Consider the following 26,583-nt stretch of genomic DNA (forward strand, 5'->3'; position numbering starts at 1 on the left):
CGGCCCCGTTATCCGCCCTCGCTCTGGGTCCGATCCCCCCGGTTCGTTCCGGGGCCGCCGCCGCCGCCTCCCCTTCTCCCCCGGCCGGCGATCCCGGGCTGGGCAGGGCCGGAGCCGCCTCCGAGCCGCTTCTCAGGCCCGGACGGCCGCGGGAGGAGGTCCCGCTGTCAGTCAGCGGGGAAGGCCGGGCCGGCCGGAGGGGGCGGCGCCGAGGACTGGCTCGGGCCGGGAGCTGGGAGGCGGAGGCGGAGGGGGCGGGGGCGGGGGCGGCTCCGGGCCTTATAAGCGGCGGGGGCAGGGCGAGAGGGAGGCAAGTGTCAGGCCGATGTGCCGCCCGCGAGGGGCCGGGGCCGGGGTCGGGGCCGCCGGGGCCATGCGCGTGGGCTGGGCAGGGGGCCGGCGGAGCGCAGAGCGGAGCCGCCTCGGAGCCTGAGCCTCCCGGGGCCGCGGCCGGGGAGCCGCGCGGGGCCGGCCGGCCGGGGGGAGGGGAGCGATGCGGCGCCGGCGGGCGGCGGTGGCCGCGGGTTTCTGCGCCTCCTTCCTGCTGGGCTCGGTCCTCAACGTGCTCTTCGCACCGGGCTCGGAGCCTCCACGGCCCGGCCAGTCCCCGGGGCCCTCACCAGCCCCGGGCCCGGGCCGTCGCGGGGGCCGCGGGGAGCTGGCCCGGCAGATTCGAGCGCGCTACGAGGAGGTGCAGCGCTATTCCCGCGGGGGCCCCGGGCCCGGGGCTGGCCGGCCGGAGCGGCGGCGCCTTATGGACCTGGCTCCGGGCGGTCCGGGCCTGCAGCGTCCCCGGCCCCCGCGGGCCCGGCCCCTGCCCGACGGCGCTCCGGGCTGGCCCCCGGCTCCCGGCCCGGGCTCCCCTGGTCCGGGCCCGCGCCTGGGCTGCGCCGCGCTCCGCAACGTGTCCGGCGCTCAGTACTTGGGCTCCGGCTACACCAAGGCCGTGTACCGGGTCCGCCTGCCTGGCGGCGCGGCGGTGGCGCTCAAGGCGGTGGACTTCAGCGGCCACGATCTGGGCAGCTGCGTGCGCGAGTTCGGGGCGCGGAGGGGCTGCTATCGACTGGCGGCCCATAAGCTGCTCAAAGAGATGGTGCTGCTGGAGCGGCTGCGGCATCCCAACGTGCTGCAGGTACGAGGGTGCGGGTGCGGGGCTGAGGGTGCTGTCTGGACGTGCCTAGGTCCGGTCCCTTGTTTTTACACATGAAGAAGCGGAGCCCCAGTGACTGTGCCAGGTTAAACTAGGGGACAGAACCCGGTCCATGGCAGCTCCCCTCTACGCCACCCTGCTTCTCACTCCTGGGTGGCCGTCCGGAGAGACTCCCGGTTTCCTCAGCTTCCACACCAAGACAGATCAGGACAGAGGGTACCCAAACTCGGGATGGGGATTGGAGTCTGTTTGGACTTAGGACCCTGCTTCTGGCTGGAGCTGGGGTGTTGAGCACCAGGGAAATGACCCCAAACCAAGACGCTGAACAGAGCTCATCCCTGAGCTAGGGGCACAGCTGCAGTGATCCGTTCACTTTCTTGATGGAATCTGAACCCCACTTCTCTCAACTTCCAAACAGTGACTTATCTGACTTTGAAGGTGGGATGGCACAGCAAACGGGGTTGGGAAGAGCTAGAAAAAGACCAGGTTTGATTCCCCAAGAATATCTGGTACCCCACCCAGAAGCCACTGGAAGAACTGGAGGGGATTGGATAGTAGGCCACAAAATGCATAGCCCTTCCTTGAGGAGCCCCTGGGCCTCAAAGTAGGCTTTGGGGAAGCCTTTGGGATCCTAGCTCAATGCTCAGGGAACAGGCTGAGGGCCTGAGGGTCTGAGAGTCACATTACCTGAGCAAATGTGGCCAAAAGACTGGAGGATTGAGAAGGCCAGATGCCCAGGTTCCTAGTAAATGGGACTCTGTCTCTCCCATTCACTGGGGAGCAGAGAGGAAAGATGAGACCCCACCTTGTCCCCTCCAGGCTAGACTGAGGGAGTGGGCGTCTCACAGTCCCAGCACTGCCCTAACACACCCACTTCCTCCTCTCCCCCAGCTCTCCTACGTCCTTGAGTCAGTCCTGGGATTAGACAAACCGTTCCCTTGGCACATGTCTGAGCAGACGGAGAGGGGAATCCCTGACTGCTCCTGGCCCAGGGAACACAGGGTGTGTGCAGGCTCCCCAGCTTAGGAACCATGCCCACACCTTCCACCTCCCAGCCCACTCACATGAATCTTTCTGCACCCGGGAGAATTGAGCAAAAACCCAGGAGTCCCTCCCTTCTTTCCTCAGGAGTGAGATGGACCCCAGGTCTGGGCATCACAGAATAGTAGAGAGAAGTCAGAGAACTATTGACATCACTGCTGGAACCCAGGCTACCCCAGCCCTGATCAGACACGTGTTGACTGGGTCCTGGGTTCTGAACTGGTTGCAGGTCAGGCAGAGCCAGCAGCTGTGGGTGGCTTGCCTGGTGGCATAGCTGACTCTGGAGCTGCAGGGAATGAGCAGCTGGTTACGTGGCTATTCTAACTGGGAGGATCTAGTTCTCTTCCCTTCCTGGGGGCTCCTGGGAACTTTTTGGAAACTGGGGTGTCAGTCAGATTCCGAGGCAGTGGGGAAGGTCTTGAGTGTGTTAGCAGGATATTGAGTGTTAATTGACTCAAGAGCCCTCTCCCTTAAGGCAGATTGGAGGTTTGCTGTGCTCTCCTGTCTCTTAAGGAACTCCTCCCGCCCTCTCTTACCCCACCCAGACTTCAATACGAGCATCAGCTAACCACCCCCTCGTATATCACAGAATGGTCCTCCACTTTAATGTCAGGCCCCCACCACAATGCTGGAGGTTTCAAAGAAAAAAATTATAACTGGTTTTCACTCAGTCCCTCTCTAGACCAAGACTGGGTTGGTTGTGTGACTCTTACAGGGTGGGATTGGGGTGAGTTGCCTTAAGACACAAGTGGGTGGGAGGGTCCCAGGTCCTTTCTATCAGGGGAGCGGTGAAAAGCTACCCTTACTTACAGGGAGGTGGAGGAACCTTGGGGTGAATTTAGGGACGGCTTTGGTGGGGGTCTCATCCCCAGACCCCCAGGCCAGTATCCCTCTGGCTTCTTAGCAGTGTCACCTCTGCCTCCAAAGAGGGTCTTCTACTTGGGGGTCTTCTTACTCAGGAGGCTTCCATTCAGGTGTGCAGGGAACTAGAAATAATGTTTTAATACCTCTTAATCATTTAAAATTTCAAAATTGTTCGACTGTTTGCTGAACCAGGGAGGAGCCAGAGAGTGCTTCCCGCTCCCCGAGGCTCCCTCCCCCTCTCTGGCAGCCCCAGAGTTGGCTCCGTGGGTGTTCAAACAGCAAAGGCCCAGGACAGTTTGTCCCACTGGGCACTTCTCAGAGCTTGCTCTGGTCTCTGGGACTGCCCGGGCGGGATGTCTCCATCCATCTTCTGTGACCCCTCCCCAGCCCACCTCTGACACACACACAACACACGCGCGCACACACACTCCCTCACGTGATAGATGCCTCTGTAGCCCAGGGTCAAAGGGCACAAGGGTCTCCCCTCCCCTGCACCTCTGTCGTTCTGGGGCCGCCGGCCTCAGCTGGGGCCCCAGGCCTGCCTGGGCCCTGATTCTGGCCCTGCCAGAGTATATTTCTTCTCCCAGAGGAACAAAAGATGCGACTGAAATGCTCAGCCTCTCGCTTCCTGGGGGGGTTAATGGTGTCTTTTTATTTTTTCCTGAGGGGTGTTGATTAATACCTCGTTAACAGCGCATTTAACGACCTCCGGGTGTTTAATAACCTTCAGAAGTTTCCCACAAAGGCTCAGACTCTGGGCAAGAAAATGAGAACCAGGCTCCAGGGCTGCTCCTTTTACCTCCCCCTACCGCTGCCGCCTTTGGGATCTGGGGCCTCCCTAGGCTGATGTGGGGTGGGAGGGAAGAAGAGGAGGGGAGAAGAGGGCACCCGGGATTTCCCCCGATCCCCTAAGTCGTCACCCTAGTGATCTGAGATGTGCCTTCCCTCATGCTGGCAGGACTGAGGTGGCTGGCTCCAGGGATGGGGGAGCTAAAAGGTCCCTACTGGGATGGAAGGGAGAGTGTAGGGGCCAGGAGTGGAACCGAGAAGGGTGAAAGCTTCAGGGACATCTAGCCCAGGGGCTTGGCTCTGCTGGTATCCACCCCACCCCCACCCCGTCGTTCAGCTCTCCTCTCTTCCTACTCTGGCCCCGACAACTTGGCCTTTGTGTTCCTGCCCCACAGGGTGCTGGGTGTTTTGAGCACCGGCTGATCCCTTAGCTGATGTGCAGCGAGGTGGGAAAGGCGGGAACAAGCAGGGCTCTCCATGGATCCTGGTGTAGGTGTCGGTGACAAAGTCAGGCTGTTTCCCAGAAGCCCCTGGCCAGCTGAGCTGTACAAAGCCCCTCCCCTAGATCCTATGGAGTGGAAAGGCCCTTGAGACCATGCCCTCAAAGAACAGTGACCTTCCCCAGGAACTCACTACTACCCCAGCTGATAATGGGTCATTCCCCCACCCCAACCAGTTATGCAAAGAACACCCAAGGGTATGAGCCCTGGATTCTTTTTGTACTGATGCAACACTTGTTACAAATCTTTAGGGAGATTGCTTTCCCTACAGAAAAACCAGAGCAAAGGAAAAATGAAGGTGCCTATAAGTGGAAATGATGAAGCAAAGACAAGCATTAGAACAGGGGAGGAGGTACAATAACCATTTGTTGGTTTGCCAGTTAGCAAATGGTACTCTTGGAAAGAACAAGGTTGTGGAATCAGAGTGACATATATTTAAATCCTAGCTCCTGCATTTCTTAACTGTGTGACCTTGTGGCGGTAATTTAACCTCTCTGAGTTGGTTTCCTCACATGGGAATTGGAGATACTAATAGTACCAACTATGCCCTTTTAGGTTATTCTAAGAATTGAGTTATGCATGTAAAACATTTAGCACAGTGCCTGGCACATGGTTATCACATGGTGCTCAGACCTGCCCATTTACCTGAGTGGCCAGAGGTAAGGGGCTGCTAGAACAGTGGGCTAGAGCCCAGGCTTCCCAGGCAGAGTTGCTATTCTCTTCTGGCCTGAGCTGAAGCAGAGACCTAGGGATGGGAGGGTGGGGGCATCTGACAACCCAGCTCTTCCTCGTTCCTGTCCCCACCCTGTGACCCCATGACCCGCCTGGGCCTCTTTCAGCTCTATGGCTACTGCTACCAGGACAGTGAGGACATCCCAGACACCCTGACCACCATCACGGAGCTGGGCGCCCCTGTGGAGATGATCCAGCTGCTGCAGACTTCCTGGGAGGATCGCTTCCGAGTGAGCAGGGAGGAGGGCCAGTTGGCCTTGGGCTCCTGGCTGGGATGGTTCTCCCTTAGAAGGTCAGCCCTCCAGAGCAGCTTGGACTCCTCCTTAGTGGAGGGAGGGAGGGAGGGAGGGATGCCGTGAAGTTGACTCAGCCATCAGCCAAAGGGTTAAAAAAAACAAACCAAGGCAGAGAGGATCCTGGTTTTGTACTCCTGTTCCACACACACACATACCCCCTCACTCAGCCTGGCTGCAGGAGGGCCAGTGTCCTAGGTCTAGAAAGACCTTAAGGTCATCTTGGCCTGCCCTCTGTTTGCATGCACTAGGCAGAACCCACACTGAGATGGAACTTCAGGGAGGAGTCCCCAGATTTCCCTTGCCCATTTCCCCACTTTCTCCATGTTACCCTCAGGGTCGGGCCAGCCATGGGGTCGTAGAAAATCACTGGTTTGCTCCGTAAGGTCCCAGGCCTCAGCCCTTAGTGAACACTAGAGCCTTTAAGAGAAAGGCAAACCCTCCCCCACCCCACACACACACAGCTCAGTCCAGAGCCTCAGAGGAGGGCACCCTGGAGCCCCCAGGCTCCCCTCCCTGGAGGAAAGCAGTGAGCAGTCCGGTGTCTGCCCCTCAGATCTGCCTGAGCCTGGGCCGGCTTCTCCACCACCTGGCCCACTCCCCGCTGGGCTCGGTCACTCTGCTGGACTTCCGCCCCCGACAGTTTGTGCTGGTGGACGGGGAGCTGAAGGTGACAGATCTGGATGACGCCCGTGTGGAGGAGACGCCGTGCACAAGCAACGCTGACTGCATACTCGAGTTCCCAGCCAGGAACTTCACCCTGCCTTGCTCTGCCCAGGGCTGGTGCGAGGCCATGAATGAGAAACGCAACCTCTACAATGCCTACAGGTGACCTCCACCCCCACTCAGGAGGACCAGTGAGAGGCCCCAGGGGGCATGGCAGGGAGGGGAGCTCACACGGGGTCCAAGAGACCAGCCAAGGCCGGAGACTCTGCCATGACCAATGGAGTGGCAGGGGCGGAGAAAGGCTCCCCTACATCCAGAAGGGAACAGGCAGGCTCCTGACCATGAAGCTAAAAATAGTCAGCTCCAAGGAGAATCTGGGTTAGGGGGTGGCAGCTGGAGGCTTCTTAAAATAGCGTCAGACTCAGCCTAGGGCTGGTGGGAGGGCCCTGCCCCTTCCTCCCCAGGCCCTTCACTTGTGGAAGCTCCTCATAGAGCCAAGCCATGGAAGTTGGTCTGACACAGGTCAGTCTGGGGGATAACGTGGGGCTGAGGGGTGGACAAGTCCCCAGGATGGATGGGGAAACACACCTCAGTTTGGTTACTTGTGGCCTTAGCATCTGCTCAGACCCCAACAGGGCACATGCTGAATTGACTCCTTAGTCTGAATCGACTCCTAGGCACCCTCTGGTGCTATATGGGTGAGATGGTTAGCCCAAGGGATCAGGCTCCCTAGCGAGATAGGGGTTCTGTCCCAAGTTGGTGTAGAGGAAGGCTGTGTCCCCACAGGCTGGACCCTGAGCCCCTGATTTCTCTCGGCCCCAGGTTTTTCTTCACATACCTCCTGCCCCATAGTGCCCCGCCTTCACTCCGGCCCCTGCTGGACAGCATCGTCAACGCCACAGGTGAGCACTGCCTCCCATCACTTTGTCCCCCGAGCCTCCAGCCAGCGTGGGAACAAGAATGGCCCAGGATGGCACACAGTCCAGAAACATCACTTCCCAAAGTAGATTCTGTGGCAAACCCCCGCCCCAGTCCTCCGGTCATCAGGGCCCTGGCTCCAGAATTGGGGTGGGTGGGGGTGGGGAGGGAGATGTAGGAGCCCAGATGCCCTCTGAGAGCCACACTGCACTCTGCAGGAGAGCTTGCCTGGGGGGTGGACGAGACCCTGGCCCAGCTGGAGAAGGTGCTGCACCTGTACCGGAGCGGGCAGTATCTGCAGAACTCCACTGCGGGCAGCCAAGCCGGTGAGTGGCCCCTATAGGGATTCAGGGGCAGGGAAGGTGGGGAGCAGTTCGAGGAGAGTGATCTCCCTAGTTGGGGAAGTGGCTCAACCTCCCTTTGAGACTCACTTGGAGTGATGCAGAGAGACTGTTTGGCCTTCACTCAGAGATCTTCCCTCTGACTGAGCTAGAACAACTATGTATGTGTGTGTTAGTCGCTCAGTCGTATCCGACTGCTTGCAACCCTGTGGACTGTAGCTCTCCAGGCTCCTCTGTCCATATGATTCTCCAGACATGAATCCTGGAGTGAGTTGCCATTTCCTTCTCCAGGGGATCGTCCCAACCCAGGGACCAAACCTTGGTCTTCGGCATTGTAGGCAGATTCTTTACCATCTGAGCCACCAGGGAAGCCCGGGAATAACTATAATTCTGCCTTGAACCGGGGGTTGGGCTCCGACACCCCTTCTCTGGGTGGCTGCAAAGCTCCTTCTGTATTTTGTGTACTTTCAGCAAGGTATTTACACCTTGAGCCTCACTTTCCTCATCTGTGAATTGGGTTCAGTATTACCTGCCTCACAAAATTCTTCCGAGGAGTAAATGATAGGTGAAATGTGTGAAAGCAGTTAACTCATTTCCTCTTACACAGCTGGAACACAGTCTGTGTTTACTTCCCTCTCCTTCCTCACCCTTCAGGGGCTAGGAGGATGGCTGGGGGTGGAGATGGCTCCACCTGATACCAGTTAAGGAGCCCCCGAGCAGGGAGAGAATTCCAGTCACGACTTGCAGGCTTCGTGGTCCCTCCGTTGAGGCCCTGGGGTTTAGCATGGTTGGCAGGGGGCGAGGGATGGGCAGCATCCGTATTCAAGGAGCTCTGGCCAGTCTTAGGGGTGGGGGAGCCCTCGTTAGCCCTGTAAATAAAGTTTAACGAGGTGAACAATGGCTGGCTCTGTCCCTGAGGACGCCGTTTATGGGGCTATAAATCACAGCCTGCCCTGGACTTTGGTCTAGTCCCTGTAGAAGAAGGAGGCAGGAAGGCGGGGTGGCCAAGGCCCAGGGCTTCTGCATTATCAGTCCGAAGCTGGGGCTCCCCAGGCAGCAGGAAAGACTCTGATGAACCGGAGGCCTGCAGTGAAGCAGCTTCTGGATTGAGAAGTTTTCAGAGCCTCTGGGGGCTCTTTCTGTGAAATGGGAAGATTTCATATTCTTCCGCCAGCCTGTGCCCCAAACACTCAAGTTGTGGATTCCCAAATGGTAATCCTTTGTGTTTTACATTCATCTGCATGCCTCTGAACTTCAAAAACTCATGACTGACCCCCACTACCCAGGAAGCTGGCCTAACCTCTCTCCCCAAGGCCAGAAGGAAATGGGACCAAGGGCACCTGGAAGCTCTTGCTCCTCAAAGTGTGGTCTGCAGACCAGTGGCCACACACGTGCCCACCATCACATGCAGCCTAAATCACTTGTGTGCCCTTAGATTTGGGAGATGTGTATCTCCCAAAAGGTAACCTGAGCTTTGCCTTTCCTGAGTGGTCATCCCAGTTCCACCGTGGTAGCTGCCTGCATCTCCATGCTAGGAAGACTGGGCTGGGTTTTAGACTACATCTAAGAAATGGGTCTCCTAGCCCTTTAAGGCAAGTGGTCCCAGCCCTCACCCCTGGCCACACAGAGTTCTCACTTGAGCTCCATCTCCAACCCACAGAGTACCAGCGCCTCCCCGACAGTACTATCCCCCAGGAGGACTACCGATGCTGGCCATCCTACCACCACGGAGGCTGCCTCCTTTCCGTGTTCAACCTGGCCGAGGCCGTGGACATCTGTGAGAACCATGCCCAGTGCCAGGCCTTTGTGGTCACCAACCAGACCACCTGGACAGGTGAGCTGGGGGAAAGGACATCCTGAGGGAGGTGACCAGACTCCCCAGAAGAGACTGATGGGTAGTGGTGGCCCCCCATCAGAAGCCAGAAACAATGAGAAGACAAGGAGGCTGAGGGAATGAGATGAGTGTCCTTGTGTTAGGGAGAGTGGCCCTGCCTCCAGAGAGAGAAGCATCCAGTCCTGTTACCTCTCACTTCTGCCTCCAGGTCGGCAACTGGTCTTTTTCAAGACAGGATGGAGCCACGTGGTCCCTGATCCCAGCAAGACCACATATGTGAGGGCCTCTGGCTGAGCCATCTGAGGCTCTGCTGACCATCCCCGCCAGCTGGGCTTGCCCGTGACTTGCCCTAGCAGCACTGCATGTCACATGGGCACCCCTGCAGACCAAGCTGACAGCCCAGACAGACCAAGGTGACCAGGACAACGTGCAATAATGCCAAATGTTAAAAATGTGAGTTTACCAGTCTAGGTCTGGGACTGTTGGCTCCAGAGCCAGGAATCAAGGGGGAGGGAGCTGACTGCCCCTCTCACCGTCTCGGCTGCCAGTAGGGCTCAGGCTGGTCTCCCCATTGGGGGCTCTGCCCCTCAGTGGGGACAGTTCCATGGGCAGCCCCATCACTGTGTTTATAGTGTGAGAATGTAGCCAGAGCCCCTGCTGCTGGTGCTGCTGCATGTGCCATGGCTCAGCAGGGGCCGCGAGGGGACAATCGGTCATGGAGCACGTTCTCTTAGCCAAGCTCCTGAGCGGAGACTTGAAGGGATGCTCCAAGATGTGGGCGATTCTGTACCCCAGGGCAGCTGCCTCTGGGAACCCAACAGGGGGCGCCTGCCAGCCAGCCCAGGGGCACGAGCAGGAGCACACAAGGTATGAGCCAAGTCGTGGGTTGAGGAGCAGGTAGCAGTTTGAGCCAGGACCTGGGGCGGGGGTGGGGCCGGGGCCTTTCTGCCTCATTTGCTTTCAGTGAAAGCCGCAAAGCAGCCAAAACCAGCCTCTCCCCCCTCCTGGAGTTTGTATATCCAGAAGCTTTTGTACTTTTTGTTCATTAAAATGTTTATTTTTGTAAAAAAAAAAAAAAAAATCAATTAATAAAATGACATTTCACAGCAAGGACTGACCTCCCCAGGCACAGTTTCTTGGCCTGACTTACTTGTACTCAATTGTCCCTGGTGTATGTCTGGGAGTTGGGGGAGGAGCGGTGTGTGACAAAGAAGTGAAATCTCCATGGCAGACACTGAAGTTTGCAAAATGTGTTTTCAAGCCCTACTCCCATGGCTTCCATCTCCCTCCTTGGTCCTCCACATCCTTGTCCTAACCAAAGACATGAGGAACCCCTTCCCCTAACAAAGTTAAAATTTTAATATCCATTGGCTTCTAATATACAAAGCCTTTACCCAAAGGACTCATGTTCTAATGGTGGGATGTCAGCCATGCCAGGGGATCCTGAGCAGTCTCCAGTCTGGTTGGCTTTGCCTTGGTGGAGGGGTTGGTCCTGGCCATTATCACCACATGGTAATGCACTTTTCTTTTTCAGAGCCTTTCTTTTCTTTTTTTGAGCAAGAAATAAATATATGGAAGGTGGGGAGACGGCAAAGTCCATGGAAGGCCCAGCCCCTTCATGGGTTTTGAGAGGGAGGGTCTAACAGGACAAGCCCCAGGTACATGGAGGCCCAGAGTGAAAAGGTTTAAGATCACACTGAGGCCAGAGAGAGCCCCAGGATGGATACAAGTCATCTTCTTTTTCTTTTTTTAATAGTAATTATTTTTTAAACCTGTGTAATTCTGTTTTGTTTAATTTTTCTTTATTTTTTGGCTGCACCTTGCAGCCCGTGGGATCTTAGTTCCCTGACCAGGAACTGAACCTGTGCCTCCTGCTGTGGAAACATGGAGTGTGAACCACTGGACCACCAATGAATTCTCTGGATGCAAGTCTTCTAACTTGAGATCCCATATCTTCTCTCCTATACACCATTCTACTTCTAGAATATTCTCAAAGTGCACAAGCCTTTGAGGGCTATAAAAAGAATAACCGAAGTTTACCTCAGAACCTGATTTCTTCTCACCAGATGTGCTTGGCATAATTTCTTATGCACAGGTTGTCCCCTTAGTTTTAAGTAACTGAGGAGCTCATGTTAGTCCTGGAGTCCTCATTATGGAGCTGCTCAGACCCTCAAGGTTGTACCTCAGCACCACCACTCCCAGCCCACACACCCTACCTCCTGCCTCTGGTTACTTAGGCTTGGTGACTGTGGAGAGCAGGGAGCATCAGAGGCTCCGCAGAACCTCACACCATGAATCAGCCAAGCTGGGTCCTGCCCATACTCATCACCCTCAGTCCCCACCCCTCCAAGGAGGAGTTTGGCTTCCACCAGCCTCCGTACCCCTTTCCTCAGCTGAATTCACGCACTGCCACACGTGTAGCCTGCCCTGTGCCGGCCAGTGTTAGAGGTTACACTGCCCTCTGTTGTTCTCCAACTGCCCACCAATCTGTGGAGCTCTGAGGGTGGGTGAACCACACCACCATGCTAGGCCCAAGGAGGTGCCACAGGGCTGGGGCAGCAAGGTCTGCAGGGTCTGTGCCATCCACAGGGAAGCAAAGACCCTGGTGACAGTCAGCAGAGAGGCCCACAGGGCTCAGGAACCGAGGAAAGAGAAGGCTGAAGATTAACCCACCATTGCCTTCTGAGCTTCTAGAAGTTCCCAGATGGGCTCACTGGCCCATGGGGAGGGGCAGGCTTTGGCCTCAGCAAGCCACGATTATCATTCCAGTTTTACAGACCTGAAAACCAAAGCCCAGGTCACAGCTGCAAAGGGATTTAGGGAGCATTCAAACCTAGGCCAACCTTCCAAGCCTGTCCTGGGAGGAGAATGAAGTTAGAATCAGGGAGCCCATACTCAGTGATGCCAGACTCGAATGGAGGTCAAAGGGCATAAACCCTTTTCCAAAAGACTCATCTGCAGGTGGGTAAAGGCTTAGTAAACAGCTTTTTCCTCAGTGAGTGAGCCTTAATTCCAAACCCGTATCTGGGGGGCAAAAATGGTCAGACTCAGTCCTGCAGAATAGAAAGCAGCGTTCGCAGCTAGGGTAGAAGAGGGTAGTGAGTGAAAGCCGACAGCCAAATCGTCGCTCCCACCACGGCCGTTTCCATGTAGCCACCTGTGAGCCTGGAAGAAGTTCAGTTCCTGAGAACATCTCGGCCCTTTCCTGCAGAAGCCAGATCCATAGCTTTCCGCCCCGAAGTCTATGTTCTTTCCTCTTCTCTGCACAGCCAGTGACACCAAGATCCAGAGCATGAAAGAAATGCATTTGTCCAACGAAGCCTCAGGTGTTGGTACTAGAGGAAGGAGGTGGGTCTTTCCCAGGACTGGAGGAGTAGGAAAAACATGAGAGGGCCCATGGTGCCCTAGGCCCCCACAAGACTCTGGATGAACTCTGGCCTTTTGCTTTGCTCACTGTGTGGTCTGGGCTGTGACAACTCTCCAAGCCTCCATCTCCTTATCTGCAGATTTCAGATTTATGATACCCACTTCATAGCAGTGTTACGGGCATTGAATGAAATTACATACAGAAAACTCAACCAGGGTCAGCACACAGTGCTTAAGAAACACTGACTGCTATTGTCATTGTTACTGTTATGAGTGTGTTGAACCCTCCATGTTCTTCCATGGCCTGGCCTACAAGAGGATTCAGGTCAGTTGGGGTGGACCCAGGCATTCCTGGACTGTCTCCCAACCCTCCACCTCCAGCTCCTCCACCAGGGAGCGCTGGAGGAGGTGGAGCCAGGCTCCCCGGGTCAGTGCCCTGGATGCTGAGTGTGTGGCAGACAGGAGGGGGAAGAGGATTAACATGAAAGCAGAAAATGGGATTAAGAGGCTTCAGGATAATGTGCCCATCCACCCCTGTCCATGACAACAGCTTCTTTCACTCTGTGGCTTCTGGAAGCCAGAGTTTTGGAGGCTTGGTTGCCCCTTGGTGCCAGTGAAGAGCTGGGAAGAAGCTTGGTAGGCTTTGAATGTGAGACTACTCAGGGGCCCCGCTGCCTTTTCATGCACTTTCTGGTCTAATCCTCATGGCACCTGTGAGACCAGTGATGGCCCAGAGAGATAAGGAGTTGGAATTCAAGCCTAGGTGGTCACTCCTGAAACTGTATGATCCTTCCCCTCTACCACTGTCTCGCCCAGGAGCGCAGTGCCACCGTGAACCCAAGAGATCAATGATTTGTCTCTTCCCTTGGGAATGTCCAGACTTACACTCTGCCTTTGATGAGAAACCCAAAGAGTAATTTAAGGAGACCTGGTCCTCCTCTCTGGCCTCATTCCTTCGTAGGCATGGGCTTAGTTGCCCATCTAAGGGCATGTGGGATCCTAGTTCCCCAACCAGCGATGGAACCCATGTCCCCTGCATTGGAACACAGATTCTTAACCACTGGACCACCAGGGAAGTCCCAGGCCTGGGCATTTTTAAAGGATTCCTTTGAGGCCTGTCATGCAGTATTTCAATTTCCCTTGTTCACCTCTCTGTGAATCTAAGCCAGTGCTACCCGCTTGAGTGGAGAAAGAGCTCCATCCATCCCAACTATGTGAAGGAGACGGACCACGATACTTCTCAAAATCACCTCTCAAGCCCTAGTGGATCTTTGATGACCATGTAGGGAGAAGTTCATTTTCCACCTCATTCCAGAAACCAGATCAAGGCCCCTTTCAGCTTTGTTTTTCAGGACAGTGACCCCTCATCCTCCTGCCCCATCCTACCCAGCCCCCCACAGCCTCTCACCTGGCCTTATTCCAGCTCTAGGAGTCTCTCCTGAATTGCCGTGACAAGACCTCCCCTCTCCCACCCAATGTCAATCATTCAGGGTCCCAACAGGAAAGAGCCCCAAGAACATTAGATATTTTTACAAATGTGTGGGTACAAAGGAACCCCGTGGGGATGGTGCAATAACCTGGAACTAGTAGCAATAGAACTGTTACAGACTCTACCCAAGGGAAGGAGTAGTACCTCCTATCAGAGCCCTGGAGAACCCAGGAGGACTCAAGTGACCACAGAACACCACCAGGCAGGATGACCTCACAAAGAGGCCCCCAATCTCCCCTCATTCTCCATCCTCTCCTCCCCTACTCCTCCATCTCCTTCCCAGCTCTCCATCACCAAACCCACCTTGAAGCCAGAGGGAGCCTGATGTGAGGTCTGTAATCGTCACTCAGCAAGGGGGAGAAGGGGAGAGAGCTGACTGGGAGGGCCAGAGTAATACACCCAGCACAGCGTCCTACTTCCTGTTTGAGCTTCTGTTTGGCTTGAGGGGGAAGGCAAGAGAAGACTTCTTTTTGCTCCCCAATCCATTCTCAGATATCCAGCTCTTTATTGTTCTCTTTGAATAACAGGCCCAAACCTTCCAAGAGTCCTCTTCAGCATACATTCTCATCAGGGGCACCGTCATCCCCAAGAAGACAAAACTTGGTTCTTGGGAGATGAAAAAAATCCTAGATATTGTACATATTAATATATCCAATGGAATACTACTCAGCCGTAAAAAGGAACAAAACAATGAAATTTAAAGAGACCTGAATGGACCTAGAGACTGTTATGCAGAATTAAGTAAGTCAGAAAGAGAAAGACGGATATCATATACTATCCCTTATATGTAGAATCTAGAAAAATGGTACAGATGAACTTATTTGCAAAGCCAAAATAGAGTCACAGATGTAGAAAACAAACTTGGGTTACCAAGTGGGGAAGGGGAGTGGGATGAACTGGGAGATTGGAATTGACATATATACACTACTGTATAAAAAATAGGTATTAATGAGAACCTACTGTGTAGTACAGGGGACTCTACTAACTGTGGTGACCTAACTGGGAAGGAAAGCTGAAAAAGAGTGGATATATGTATAGGCATAACTGATTCATTTTGCTGTGCACCAGAAATTAACACAACATTGTAAAGCAGTTACACCCCAATTAAAAAAAAAAAAAAAGGTGGAAAAAAAACACGTTATATTTCAGTTCAGTTCAGTCACTCAGCACGCCAGGCCTCCCTGTCCATCACCAACTCCCGCAGTTTACTCAGACTCGTGTCCATTGAGTCGGTGATGCCCTCCAACCATCTCATCCTCTGTCGTCCCCTTTTCCTCCCGCCTTCAATCTTTCCCAGCATCAATGTCTTTTCAGATGAGTCAGTTCTTCACATCAGGTGGCCAAAGTATTGGAGTTTCAGCTTCAGCATCAGTCCTTCCAATGAATATTCAGGACTGATTGCCTTTAGGATGGACTATTTGGATCTCCTTGCAGTCCAAGGGACTCTCAAGAGTCTCCTCCAACACCACATTTAGCCAACAACAACAACAAAATCTTAAATATCACAATAGTTTGTGGCCCTCCAAAGGGCCACAGCACACAAACAGACAGGAGATATAACTGTGCTGTCAAAATTCCATGGGGTGGTAGCATTTAGCAAAAAGTATCCACAAGAGTATTGTTTGGGGGAGATAACTGGGGGTGCAACAATGAAACATAGGTTAAGAAGCACTGAATTAGAGTTGACCCAAAACCCTTACTTAGGCTGTCACGGAAAGCTTTGACTCTGTCACCCTCAGAAGTACACTTTATATTCTTTTCTCTAAACTGAAATACACGTTTATGTGTACTCTCTGTGCCATTCCTAATAAAAACAAAGTGCAATTTGAGTTATTTTTCACTTAACATTTTATTCAATGTACGCTTGCCCATGATGAACATCTTGGACCGTGCAGAGTCTCCTGATCAGCGCACAGTTTACAGCCTTTAGCTGATATTTGCCTACACGGAAGAGCTCGGGTCTCAGGCAAGCCAGGGGATTTCAATGCACACTCACTCTTCACTCAAGGGATCAGGCCACAAAATATTTCTTGAGTGCTAGTCACTGTAATGAGTATTAAAATATCAAACATACCCCCTACCTTTTAGGAGCTCACTTTGTCACTAGAGATGGCACAAAGATGGACGAATTCAACAGGACAATATATGAGCTGGGACTCTAGAGCAAAGAGACCAGTTTCCACATGTGGCTTGTGAAAGCAAAGGGTTTGATGGTCACATGTCATACTACTAAGGGCAAGTTAACCTGGTCCCCCAGGAGCATCAGTTCCCTACCAAGAGCCCCACTGTTAACACTTTCCCACCCAGAGAAAACCTTATCCTTACTCTGTGTCTCTTATCTGTAAGTCAGTTCCCTTTTGTCACCAGACATCCCCCCCAGTCCCATGGCGACTCAACAGACTTTGGTGTAGAGCCTGTCAGAGGCTTCTTAAAAGTGTAAATAGAGTGTGTCTACTGTTTCCCCCCTTATCCATACACTTCTTTGGCCTTTCAAAGAGCTCTAGTAGATTAGAGAGGCCCCATGTCTCCTTACCAAAGACAGGCTGCTTTTCCACAGGAGGTGGAGTTTCTCAAGTGCTCCGTAATCCAGCCCTGAGAGGTTCTGCTGACTGGCCTGGCATGGAAACAAAACTTGTGGGCTGTTTCCCAGAAGCCCTTCTGGTGCTCTTCAGGTCTTCAGCACAGAGGTCAGTCTCAAGAAAGGTCTCTCATTTTGTCCCACCCTTCCATGAAATCAATTTTCTCATCCATTTGAGGAAACACACTGCCGCCAAAAATAACAATAATAATAAAATACACAGTATGGGGACTTCTCTGGTTGTCCAGTGGTTAAGACTCCGCGCTTCTAATGCAGAAGGTGAAAGTTTGATCCCTGGTCCGGGAACTAAGATCCCACATGTCGGGCAGTGCAGCCAAAAGTTTAAAAAAAATAGAATGAAAAAAAAAAAAAAAGCACAGTATGCTTTGCTTCCCATTGTTTGGAGGTTTCAGTTCAGTTCAGTCACTCAGTAGTGTCCAACTCTTTGCAACCCCATGAATCGCAGCACCCCAGGCCTCCCTGTCCATCACCAACTCCCAGAGTTCACTCAGACTCACGTCCATTGAGTCAGTGATGCCATCCAGCCATCTCATCCTCTGTCCTCCCCTTCTCCTCCTGCCCCCAATCCCTCCCAGCATCAGAGTCTTTTCCAATGAGTCAACTCTTCACATGAGGTGGCCAAAGTACTGGAATTTCAGCTTCAGCGTCATTCCTTCCAAAGAAATCCCAGGGCTGATCTCCTTCAGAATGGACTGGTTGGATCTCCTTGCAGTCCAAGGGACTCTCAAGAGTCTTCTCCAACACCACAGTTCAAAAGCATTAATTCTTCGGCGCTCAGCCTTCTTCACAGTCCAACTCTCACATCCATACATGACCACTGGAAAAACCATAGCCTTGACTAGACGGACCTTTGTTGGCAAAGTAATGTCTCTGCTTTTCAATATGCTATCTAGGTTGGTCATAACTTTCCTTCCAAGGAGTAAGCATCTTTTAATTTCATGGCTGCAGTCACCATCTAAGATCCCACATGTCGGGCAGTACAGCCAAAAGTTTTAAAAAATAGAATGAAAAAAAAAAGCACAGTATCTTTGCTTCCCATCGCTTGGAGGTTTAAGGCACTGTTATTCATCTGAACTTGCGCAGGAGATGGTCGTGAGGTTATCTGTATCACATTTCACTTTATGACATATCACCTTGTTTACACCACCCTTTTCAGTTGTTTATAGGATATAGGTTACCTTTAAATGCTCTGGTTTTGTTTAGTCAATTTTTTTTCTCCCGACAATAAAAAATTTTAAAGGCAGCCATTGTTCTAAGAAATGACTATTGTACTTGGGGCACCAAGATGCTTTAATGGGGAAAGACAGCTTGTCTTGTATCTTGGCCTCCCGTATCTTTTTGAACCAGGCTTTGATGCTCTGTGGAGTTTTCTGACTCCATCATTGAACTATGCAGCGCTCTGCGGTTCTTAAGAGCAAATGAGTTTCTTCTTTAAACATAGGCCTCTGCTTAGCACATTTAGTACTATTTGACTTGGGTCTCTGGATAGTGCTGTTCCTGGAATGGACTTCACATGCTGAATTTTTCTGTTTTAATTACCCACACTCCTATCACATATGCTGAAGTGACTTTTTTTTTTTTTTTTTCCTATAGCTTCTCCAACAATTTGCTGAGATGCAGAGATTTATAGAGAGTCCTTCTGGGTTAGGAATTTACAGGTTAACTCTTTCATGTGCAAGTTCATACTATTTCTGAAAATATATTCCCAGCAAACAATTCAAAATAGGGAAAGGTTCAAATGCACACAAATATTCCTTGCAACATTATTTAGAATAAGAAAAAGTGAGGGTTGGTTATACGGCAATATGATAAAACATGTAAATTATAGTGTTAAATGAAAAAAGGAAGATGTAAACCTAGGCCTGTGCTGTGTTGTGCTCAGTTGCTCAGTCATGTCCAACTCTTTGCAACCCCAGGGACTGTATCCCACCAGGCTCCTCTGTCCATTGCATTCTCCAGGCAAGAATACTGGAGTAGGTTGCCATTCCCTTCTCCAGGGAATCTTCCCAACCCAGGGATCGAATCCAGGTCTCCTGCATTGCAGGTGGATTCTTTACCATCTGAGCCACCAAAGAAGTCCAAGAATACTGGAGCAGGTAGCCTATCCCTTCTCCAGGGGATCTTCCCAACCCTGGAATCAAACTAGGGTCTCTGCATTGCAGACAGATTCTTTACCAGCTGAGCTACCAGGGAAGCCCCAAACCTAGGCATATAACTATGTAAAATGCACATGAGGTGATTTCCCAGTGGTTCAGTGGCTAAGAATCTGCCTTGCAATGCAGAGGACTCGGGTTCTATCCCTCATTGGCGAGCTAAGATCCCACATATCATGGAGCAACTAAGCCCATACGCCTCAATTAGAGAGTCCGCACCCTGCAACTAGGACCCCAAATAAATAAGTAAAAGAGTAATTTTCAAAAAATGCATGTGAAAAAAGACTGGAAGGAACACACACAACTATTGTAAATAGTTGTGAATATACACAACTTTGCCAAGATGACAGACTTTTTTAAAGTTTTCTAAACTCTTTTTTATTTTGTCATCTTGCTTAATTAATTTTAAAAAATGATTTCAAGTAGATCGCTGCTTAAGTGGATTGATGGAGTAGCTAGATCTTTTTACCTGAAGTGAGACAAAAATCTCGCTCTCATTTTGTTACATAACCTTCATTTAAATTAGACTTTTGAAAAGTCAGCTCCACTAACGCTGATTCATAAAAGGTGTTTGATGGCTTAATATAGGAGTTGATATCACACATGAATGTAAATCCAGCAGGGAAGCAAGTCTGGTGGCTGATGCCATCTGGGGACGTTGGGCCTGAGTGCATAGGTATTTCAAGGAAATTGGGATTTTTTCGTGATTCCCCAGATTTGTGCATTTTGGCCACTAATCCAAATTCAAAAATAAAGTAAAAGCATTTGTGGGCCAAACAGAACATATCTACAAGCTGGATTCAGCCAGCTGGCAGCCAGTTTGAGACCCCTAGTACGAAACCCATTTCTGAAGTTACAGCCGACTGTCTGATCTCTGAGCACTCAGCCACCAAACCCCACCTCCCACCGTGCTCTTCCGTTGACTCTTCCTCAGGGAGCCGTGCGTCACTTCTGGCTGTTTGATGAGGCTGATGGAAGATGTTAGTCCTCAAAGTATAAAAGGCTTGTGAATCTATCCCTAGCTGGAAGCATTTCTCCTACCAGAATGTGAAAGCTGGCAACATCTTTAATATTAATTTGTATTGCCGTCTGTCACTTACATTTAGTGTGGCTGTGAGGAATGGATTGAAGCTGTTCGAATATGACTGGTTTCATCCTGGACCCCTTCAGCGTTATCAGATGTACCAGCCAGGTTCGGGCTGCGTTTCCAGCTTGTTGTCAATCAGATTTGAGCAGTCAATGTGTTAATCCCTGTTTTCTTCCAGTATCACTGCCCTGACACCAGTTACTGGTTTCAGAGAGCTGCCTTCAAGATGTAGCCCTCTCTTCTGCTGTTTCTTCACTCTCTCTGTCTCCCTCTCTCTCTCATCCCTGGATGCTCCTTTGGCACGGTGACCAAACACAGAGGGATCATTCCTGCTTTTATACTAGCATCTGCTTCTGCTGTCTTAGGAAGGGGCCCAGGCAGAACTTCCCTGGTAGCCCAGTGGTTAAGACTCCATGCTTCCAAAGCAGGGGTTGTGGGTTCAATCACTGGTTAGGGAAATAAGATCCCACACACAGTGCAGTCAGAAGATTAAAAAATAATAATGAGGAATGCGCCCAGGCAACCTTCACTTCTAGAAAATGACCCTTTTCCCTGCAGTGACCCCACTGGCTTTGCCACAAAGATCGTCTCACTATTCTCTGAAATATTTGAACCTGGACTTGCAACAAAGGGCAGCTGATGCTCCAGGACTGACCATCGTTCCCAGTCATGCTATAATATGGACTATCTGGCTCCTCAAGGTTAATGTGATGTCCTGAGGCCCTGGGGCCACGGCAAACGGCACCTGAAAGATCTAGGAGTTGATGCATTGATCAATCAATTAACCACTCATCAATAAACAAATGAGCTGAGACTCCCCAAGTAGCCAGCTTGGCTTTGACATAGAGACCAGCTCCCTCCTTCACCATCCGGGACCTATTGTGGTTACAAACGCCTCCTATTAGTTCTTGGTTTATTTGGGAACTGCAGATGCTGCCAGATGTTTACTTTTAACGTGAGGAGAATTACACTGCCCTTGTGGTTGAAGAAAGGGGGCTGGGGTGCGGGGGAGTGGGCAAGCCCCTCCACAGCCCAGTCACTGGGGGCTCCTTCCCTCTCCCCTCCAGATGTGGCCCAGCCCCCACCCCATTTCGCCAAGTCAGCAGACCCGGACTATTCCAAGCATGGAGGACCCTGCAGGCTCCAGAGCACAAGCAGAGCCCACATGGCCCAGCATTCGGGACACACGTGTGTAACTCTGAGGTCACGCCTGGGCTCCACCAGCCCTCACAGTGCTCTCCTCGCTGCAGAGTCCCCTTCTCACCTTGGTCTTTGAAGCAGCCCCTTCCTCGTCTAGACCAAAAGGCAGACTTCCCTGTGAAATGATTTGGACCAATCTGTAAATGATGCTTTGGGAAGTTATGGCTGAGGTAGAACACCGAGACTACCCTTAGAACCCCAGAAAGCCTGATCCATTTTGCAGCTACAACCCTGTTGCCTGCTCCCATCTCCACTTGTAGAGCCCAGTAGGACTGTGGGATCTCAAGTTCCTAAGGGAAGCTGAGGCTGATGGAAGAAGCCAAAAGCATCAGTATCTTCCCACCAGTGTCCAAAATCTCCCAGAGATACGGCAAGCAATTACCTACAATCCCTGCCCCTTGAAGGAAAGGTCCTGATCCCATATCACTTCGCCACCTTCATCTCCACTGCTGGACAAGGAGGGAAAGCCTTCTCATTGTTCCAATCTATTCTCCTTCTCCCTTCTGCTTTCTTGGGCTCTAACAACCTAAAAGCTAAAAATACCCTCATTTTCTCTTTTCTTCCTGGTATACCCAGAAAGCAGGATGAAATGGCAGAAACTCACAACCAGCCTGTACTTCCAAACAGAAATGGAGCTGGGAGGAGGGAGGAGTAAGTGGCAGAACTCAGACCATCCCAGACAGGCTGCAGTAGCCTTGCAGAGAAGAGGCCCACGGATAGACTTGCACATATTTTTTTGAGAACTTATGATGTGACGTCAAACTAGGCAGAGCATGACTAAGGAGACTACTTACTGGATTTTCTTAGAATTCCTAGGAACTATACGCCTCTCATGTCTGAGCCATTCATCCCAAACTCAGCAATGATTGAGAGCTAGTAGGAAAAGGAAAGAACTGCCCTGATAACTTTCTCTAGATCTCGTGTTTCCAAGACTAAATGGGAGGCAGAAATCACAAAGTGTTATCTCAGTGTGAAATGTGAACTTACCCAGTTCTTACCTGTACCCAGCCCTCTCCACTCCCACCCTTCACCAGCTCCATCCTCCGCAAAAACCCACAGTATATAACTATTCAGCTGGAAACTGAATCCACTCTCAATCCAGTACTCATCTTTCTTTTCCCTCACCCACAGCTGCTACTGCATAGGACTAAGGCCAAGATGAAGGCGGCCTCCTCCAGAAAGTCCCTCTGTCTTTTTCCTCATGTATTCCTGCCACTCCCACCCCCAGGGCCTGCTTCCCTTTCCTTCTTGTTTTCATAGAGTCTCTGACCCTTCTGAGAAGGTAGAGTCATCAATGAACTGTACACATATATTCCACTCTCCAGCTTTGTTGAACAATGTTACCACCAAGTAACTCTCCCTGGAAACTTTAGGAAGCCCAAGGGAGGAGACACAGGGAATGAAGGACCTGAGGACACGTGGGGAGGAGTAGGGATGTGTGACTCTGGTGGCTCACTCCTGAAAGTGGCCATGAATAAGGACATTTCAAGGTTCTCAAAAAAGAGCAGGAAGTACTCAAAGGCTTGACTGAGACTATGGCCTTAACCTCTACCCATCCCCTGTGGGTAGAGGTCATGGGAGACCAGGGGGAGGTCCCAGACCAGGAAGAGGCCATTGGCGACAATAGAAGATGTAGCTGGGACCTTTGGATGGAGTTCCTGGGTCACCAAGGAGTCACTGTGGTCTAGTGGATATAAACTTGAGCTCTGAAGTCAAGCACCCTGGTTCCGAATCCTAGCTCCATAAATGATGCCCTGTGGGACCTCTATAAGGATTCATTTACATCACTTAGCGTTGGTTTCTTCATCTGTGAAAAGAGGCTAAAATAGTACTTACCTTCTAGGGTAGCTGTGAGGTATACATACTGACAGTAATGTTGGTGAGTCATTGAGTTAATCACTTCATGTACTATTATTATTATTGTCTTTTACTCTGGGTTCCAGACCTGACTCATACCAAGGGGTCCTAAGGAAAGCTGACCATCTCTCTGTGGGTCAGTGTGGCAGGGTCCATCCAGCCTTCCCCGGCCCTGTATTCAGTCAGATGTGGCTCTGTACATGGCAGGTGAGGCAGGCTGGGAGGGCCAGGACCAGACGGGACCACCCAGCGGGCTGGGGAAGGTGCTGGCAGGATGGCCTCAGCTGCAGCTGCCGGGCAGCCGTCCAGGGTGACAGGCAGAACGCAGTGCGCAAGGGTGTGGGGACAGACAACAGGTGGCAGCTCGGCAGCAGTCGGCCGCGGGGAGATGAGCGGAGGACCTCCTAGCATTTGGGAAGAGGGGGTCCTGACCAGCAGGTGGGCCACAGCAATGAGCAACTCCAGAGGGAGGTTCTGAAACCCAAGCAGGCAGGCAGCCTCAGGAAAGTCTTGTCAAGAGATTCCAGCACCCACCGAAAGTTAGATGTGATGGGGAGAGGCCAGAGAGAACAAAGTTGCCAAATTGAAGCTGTCAGCCTAGGACACAAGGAGGAGTGGCATTCCTGGAGCTCCGCCTCAAACCCAGCCCAGAGGATGGGAGAAGACCTGCACAGGCTTATGAGAGTGGGGCAGGGCCTGATGAGGGCCAGCCTGATCCTGATCCCTGGTGGGAGCCGGGCTAATGACCAGGGCAACAGGCTCAGGCCTGACATGGAGAGGTCCCCATTATACGGGTGCAGGAGAGGGAAGCTGGAGGTCATCGAGGGCTAGCTGTGAACTCTCTCTCTCTCTCTCACACACACACACACACACACACACACACACACACATATATATACTCTCTCTCTAGCTACTACTCCAGTATTCCTGCTTCTTGCTTTTTTGCCCTATTTTTTTCTCCCCCAGATCCTCCTTGCTGATAAAGAACCAAAGAACCAAAATAGGTAGGGTCAACTTTTTTTTAATGAAAAGTCCAGTCCCTCAGGACCTAACAGCTCCCCCGACAGTCACCTGGCAAGTGACTAGTCGCCCTGCACCCCAGTGGAAGGAACATGAGCTGCAGTGAGCAGGGAACTGGACCCAATTAGAAGGACAGTGAGGCTTCCCATAGCCCCTGACTCTGGTCCAGCTCCCGCTTGTCTCTTTTTTAGGATCAGCTAACAACTCCATAAATTCTGCTCCAGACCCATGTCTTGCCAATGATCCTGAAGACTTTTCTGGGAGGGTAAGTAACCTTGGGAGCCAGGTAGAGGTTCATCTCTGCTAGACCCGCATCCCTACAGACATGAAAACTTAACCCACACTCATCTATATAGGCCGTTAAGCCTCACACTTGAGTGTCTATATTAACCTCTAAGCTTCACGTACACACACGTTTATACTGTTTCTAACCCACACGCCTATTCTCAATCACTGGCCTCCGGTGTGTAAGGGCACAAGCAACAGGAGTGGGCCCCACATCAAGGAAGGACATAAAGGACGATCACTAGATCCCCAGGCCCCAGCCTCTGGGTACATCAGCCACACTGTCCTTTCACCTGCCCTGGCTGGGCCCCTTCTTCCTGCTCAGCAAGTGATCTGAGGTCTAGTGATCTGGACTTGATGGGAGCAGACCGACTGCCTGCTCACTTTGCCCCCAGCTGTAGAGTATGGTTACTGGTGTGCAGGACATTCGGATGCACTGAGAGCTGAGCTCTGCAGACGCCATCTGGAGCTAGGGTCACGGGACCCTTCCCACCTCTAGGGCTTCCTGAATTCATAAAAGGCAGATGACCGGTGATGTCAGTCAGAGGAAATTCGATAGAGACAAGAGGCTACACAGGTGATGGAAGAGGTAAGAAGCCACATAGGCATGCTAAGCCAATCCAGATGTGAGCAAAAGCAGGGAGCCATTTCTGCCCCAGGGCTGGAGAAAGACAGGAAAGAGAGAAAGTGAGGTCACCAGGGTCTGAAGCCAGGGCTGTCCGGTGGGAATCGCAACCACAGAGAGACGGGTCGTCTGATGTGAGCTGGAGCCATAAAGAGATGCAGCTTCTGCTAAAGACACCTTAGGAAGCAGGGAGAAAGAAATACCCCAAGTTCCCCGCACCTTCCACCTTCTAACCTGCTGCCAGGCCCCCCACTGGATGAATTTACCTGAAAGCCCAAGGCAAAGAGCCTGAGACGTACAGTCCATACAGAGCAGCCCCCACAGGTCAAGGGACCAGTCTGAGAGCAAACAGGTTATGGACCAGCACAGGAATGATAACCCACCAGGCCTTGGATGGGCCAGTGGTGAGAGGTTTAGAGAAATTCTAGAACCACTTCCCCAGGAAGCAGCATCCTTCTCAGTCTTCTAGCTTCACAAAGATGGAAATGGATTAACTGCCTGGATGCCCCATCAGTGTGCACAGTCAGAAGGTAATTCTGCACATTCATCACAGGGAGAGACCCCTGAAGGAAACTGAATACTGTTTGTTTGTTTTTCCAGTTTTTTAAAAAGATTTATTCATTTGCTTACGGCTGTGCTGGGTCTTCTTTGCTATGTGCGCTTTCTCTAGTTGAGGGAGCGGCGGCTACTCTCTAGCTGGCGTGTGTGGGCTTCTCATCGCAGTGGTTTCTCTCATTGCTGAGCACGGGTTCTAGGCACACAGCTCCAGTGGTTGTGGCACACAGGCTTAGCTGTCCCATGGCATGTGGGATCTTCTTGGACCAGGAATTAAACCAGTATCCCCTGCATTGGCAGGTGGATTCTTTGCCACTGAGCCACCAGGGAAGCTCCTTGAACACTATTGCTTCAGTCATGTCTGACTGTCTGCAAGCCCATGGACTGTAGCCAGCCAGATTCCTCTGTCCATGGAATTTCCCAGGCAAGAATACTGGAGTGGGTTGCCATGTCCTCCTCCATGGGATCTTCCTGAATCAAACCAACATCTCTTATGTCACCTGCATTGGCAGGCAGGTTCTTTACCACTAGCGCCACCTGAGAAGCCCACCCCCAAAAAAGGGTGGCCCTCTCAGAGGCTATCTGGCTTTGTGCCCTAGTTAGGGGCTGCCCTAGTTAGGGTCTAGGGTCCTTTGGGTCATTTCCTACATGGAAAAGGGCATAGCCTATGTCTTGGGGCGTGGTGAGGCATCCAACTGGGGGCTAGGAAGGAGACACTGCCCAGGGTACCAGGGCACTCAGCACTCCTTAGAGGAGACCGGAGAGCTCCCTCCTCCCGTCCCTCATCCCCTCCTTCAAAAACCCAGACCACTTTGGCCCAGCTTCCTTCAGGCCTCTTCTGGTGACTCACTAAGATCTTCCGCCTGAGCTGGGCATTAAATGCCTCTCCATCCCCCTCTGGGTCCCACCCCAGAAGCCCCTCCCTAGAATCCTTCAACAAAGTCTTCAACCCAAAGGTCCTGGGAATAAGGCTGAGGGAGGCGGTAGAGTGGGGAGAGGAGAAGAACATTTCTCAGATTCTCAGACGCTTTTCTTGTCCCAGAGAAGGAAGATTTTGCCCAGCATGGGTTTTTAGTCTGAATATGAGCCCAAGACAACATGCAAAATGTGAGGATCTTCCCCACTCCACCTGGAACTCCTCTGGCAACCAGAGCCTAACTTCTTTTATCTTTTAATTTATTTTTTAATTGAAGGATAATTGCTTTACAGAATTTTGTTG

General features: G+C 52.0%; 1 protein-coding gene across 2 annotated transcripts; it reads left to right on the forward strand.

Moving 5' to 3' along the window:
- Positions 1 to 338: 338 nt before the first annotated feature.
- PKDCC (protein kinase domain containing, cytoplasmic) lies at positions 339 to 10,254 on the forward strand. 2 transcript variants are annotated; one of them, XM_027555099.1, is made up of 7 exons: positions 339 to 1,132; positions 5,184 to 5,306; positions 5,926 to 6,197; positions 6,858 to 6,937; positions 7,172 to 7,279; positions 8,955 to 9,128; positions 9,337 to 10,254. In XM_027555099.1, the coding sequence occupies exons 1-7, from the start codon at positions 494 to 496 to the stop codon at positions 9,420 to 9,422; spliced, it is 1,482 nt and encodes a 493-aa protein (XP_027410900.1). In that variant the 5' UTR covers positions 339 to 493; the 3' UTR covers positions 9,423 to 10,254. The 2 variants fall into 2 exon arrangements, with proteins under 2 accessions (XP_027410900.1, XP_027410901.1); XM_027555100.1 differs by having other exon boundaries at positions 6,013 to 6,197.
- Positions 10,255 to 26,583: the final 16,329 nt, after the last annotated feature.

This window comes from Bos indicus x Bos taurus, chromosome 11, assembly GCF_003369695.1.
Source record: "Bos indicus x Bos taurus breed Angus x Brahman F1 hybrid chromosome 11, Bos_hybrid_MaternalHap_v2.0, whole genome shotgun sequence".
NCBI lineage: Eukaryota > Metazoa > Chordata > Mammalia > Artiodactyla > Bovidae > Bos > Bos indicus x Bos taurus.

Bases quoted from the DNA above. Each gene is read 5' to 3' on its own strand.
- PKDCC (XM_027555099.1), top strand. From the start codon at position 494: ATGCGGCGCCGGCGGGCGGCGGTGGCCGCGGGTTTCTGCGCCTCCTTC. The intron at 1,133-5,183 runs GTACGAGGGTGC...GGCCTCTTTCAG, and splicing joins GGCATCCCAACGTGCTGCAG to CTCTATGGCTACTGCTACCA. The intron at 6,938-7,171 runs GTGAGCACTGCC...TGCACTCTGCAG, and splicing joins CAGCATCGTCAACGCCACAG to GAGAGCTTGCCTGGGGGGTG.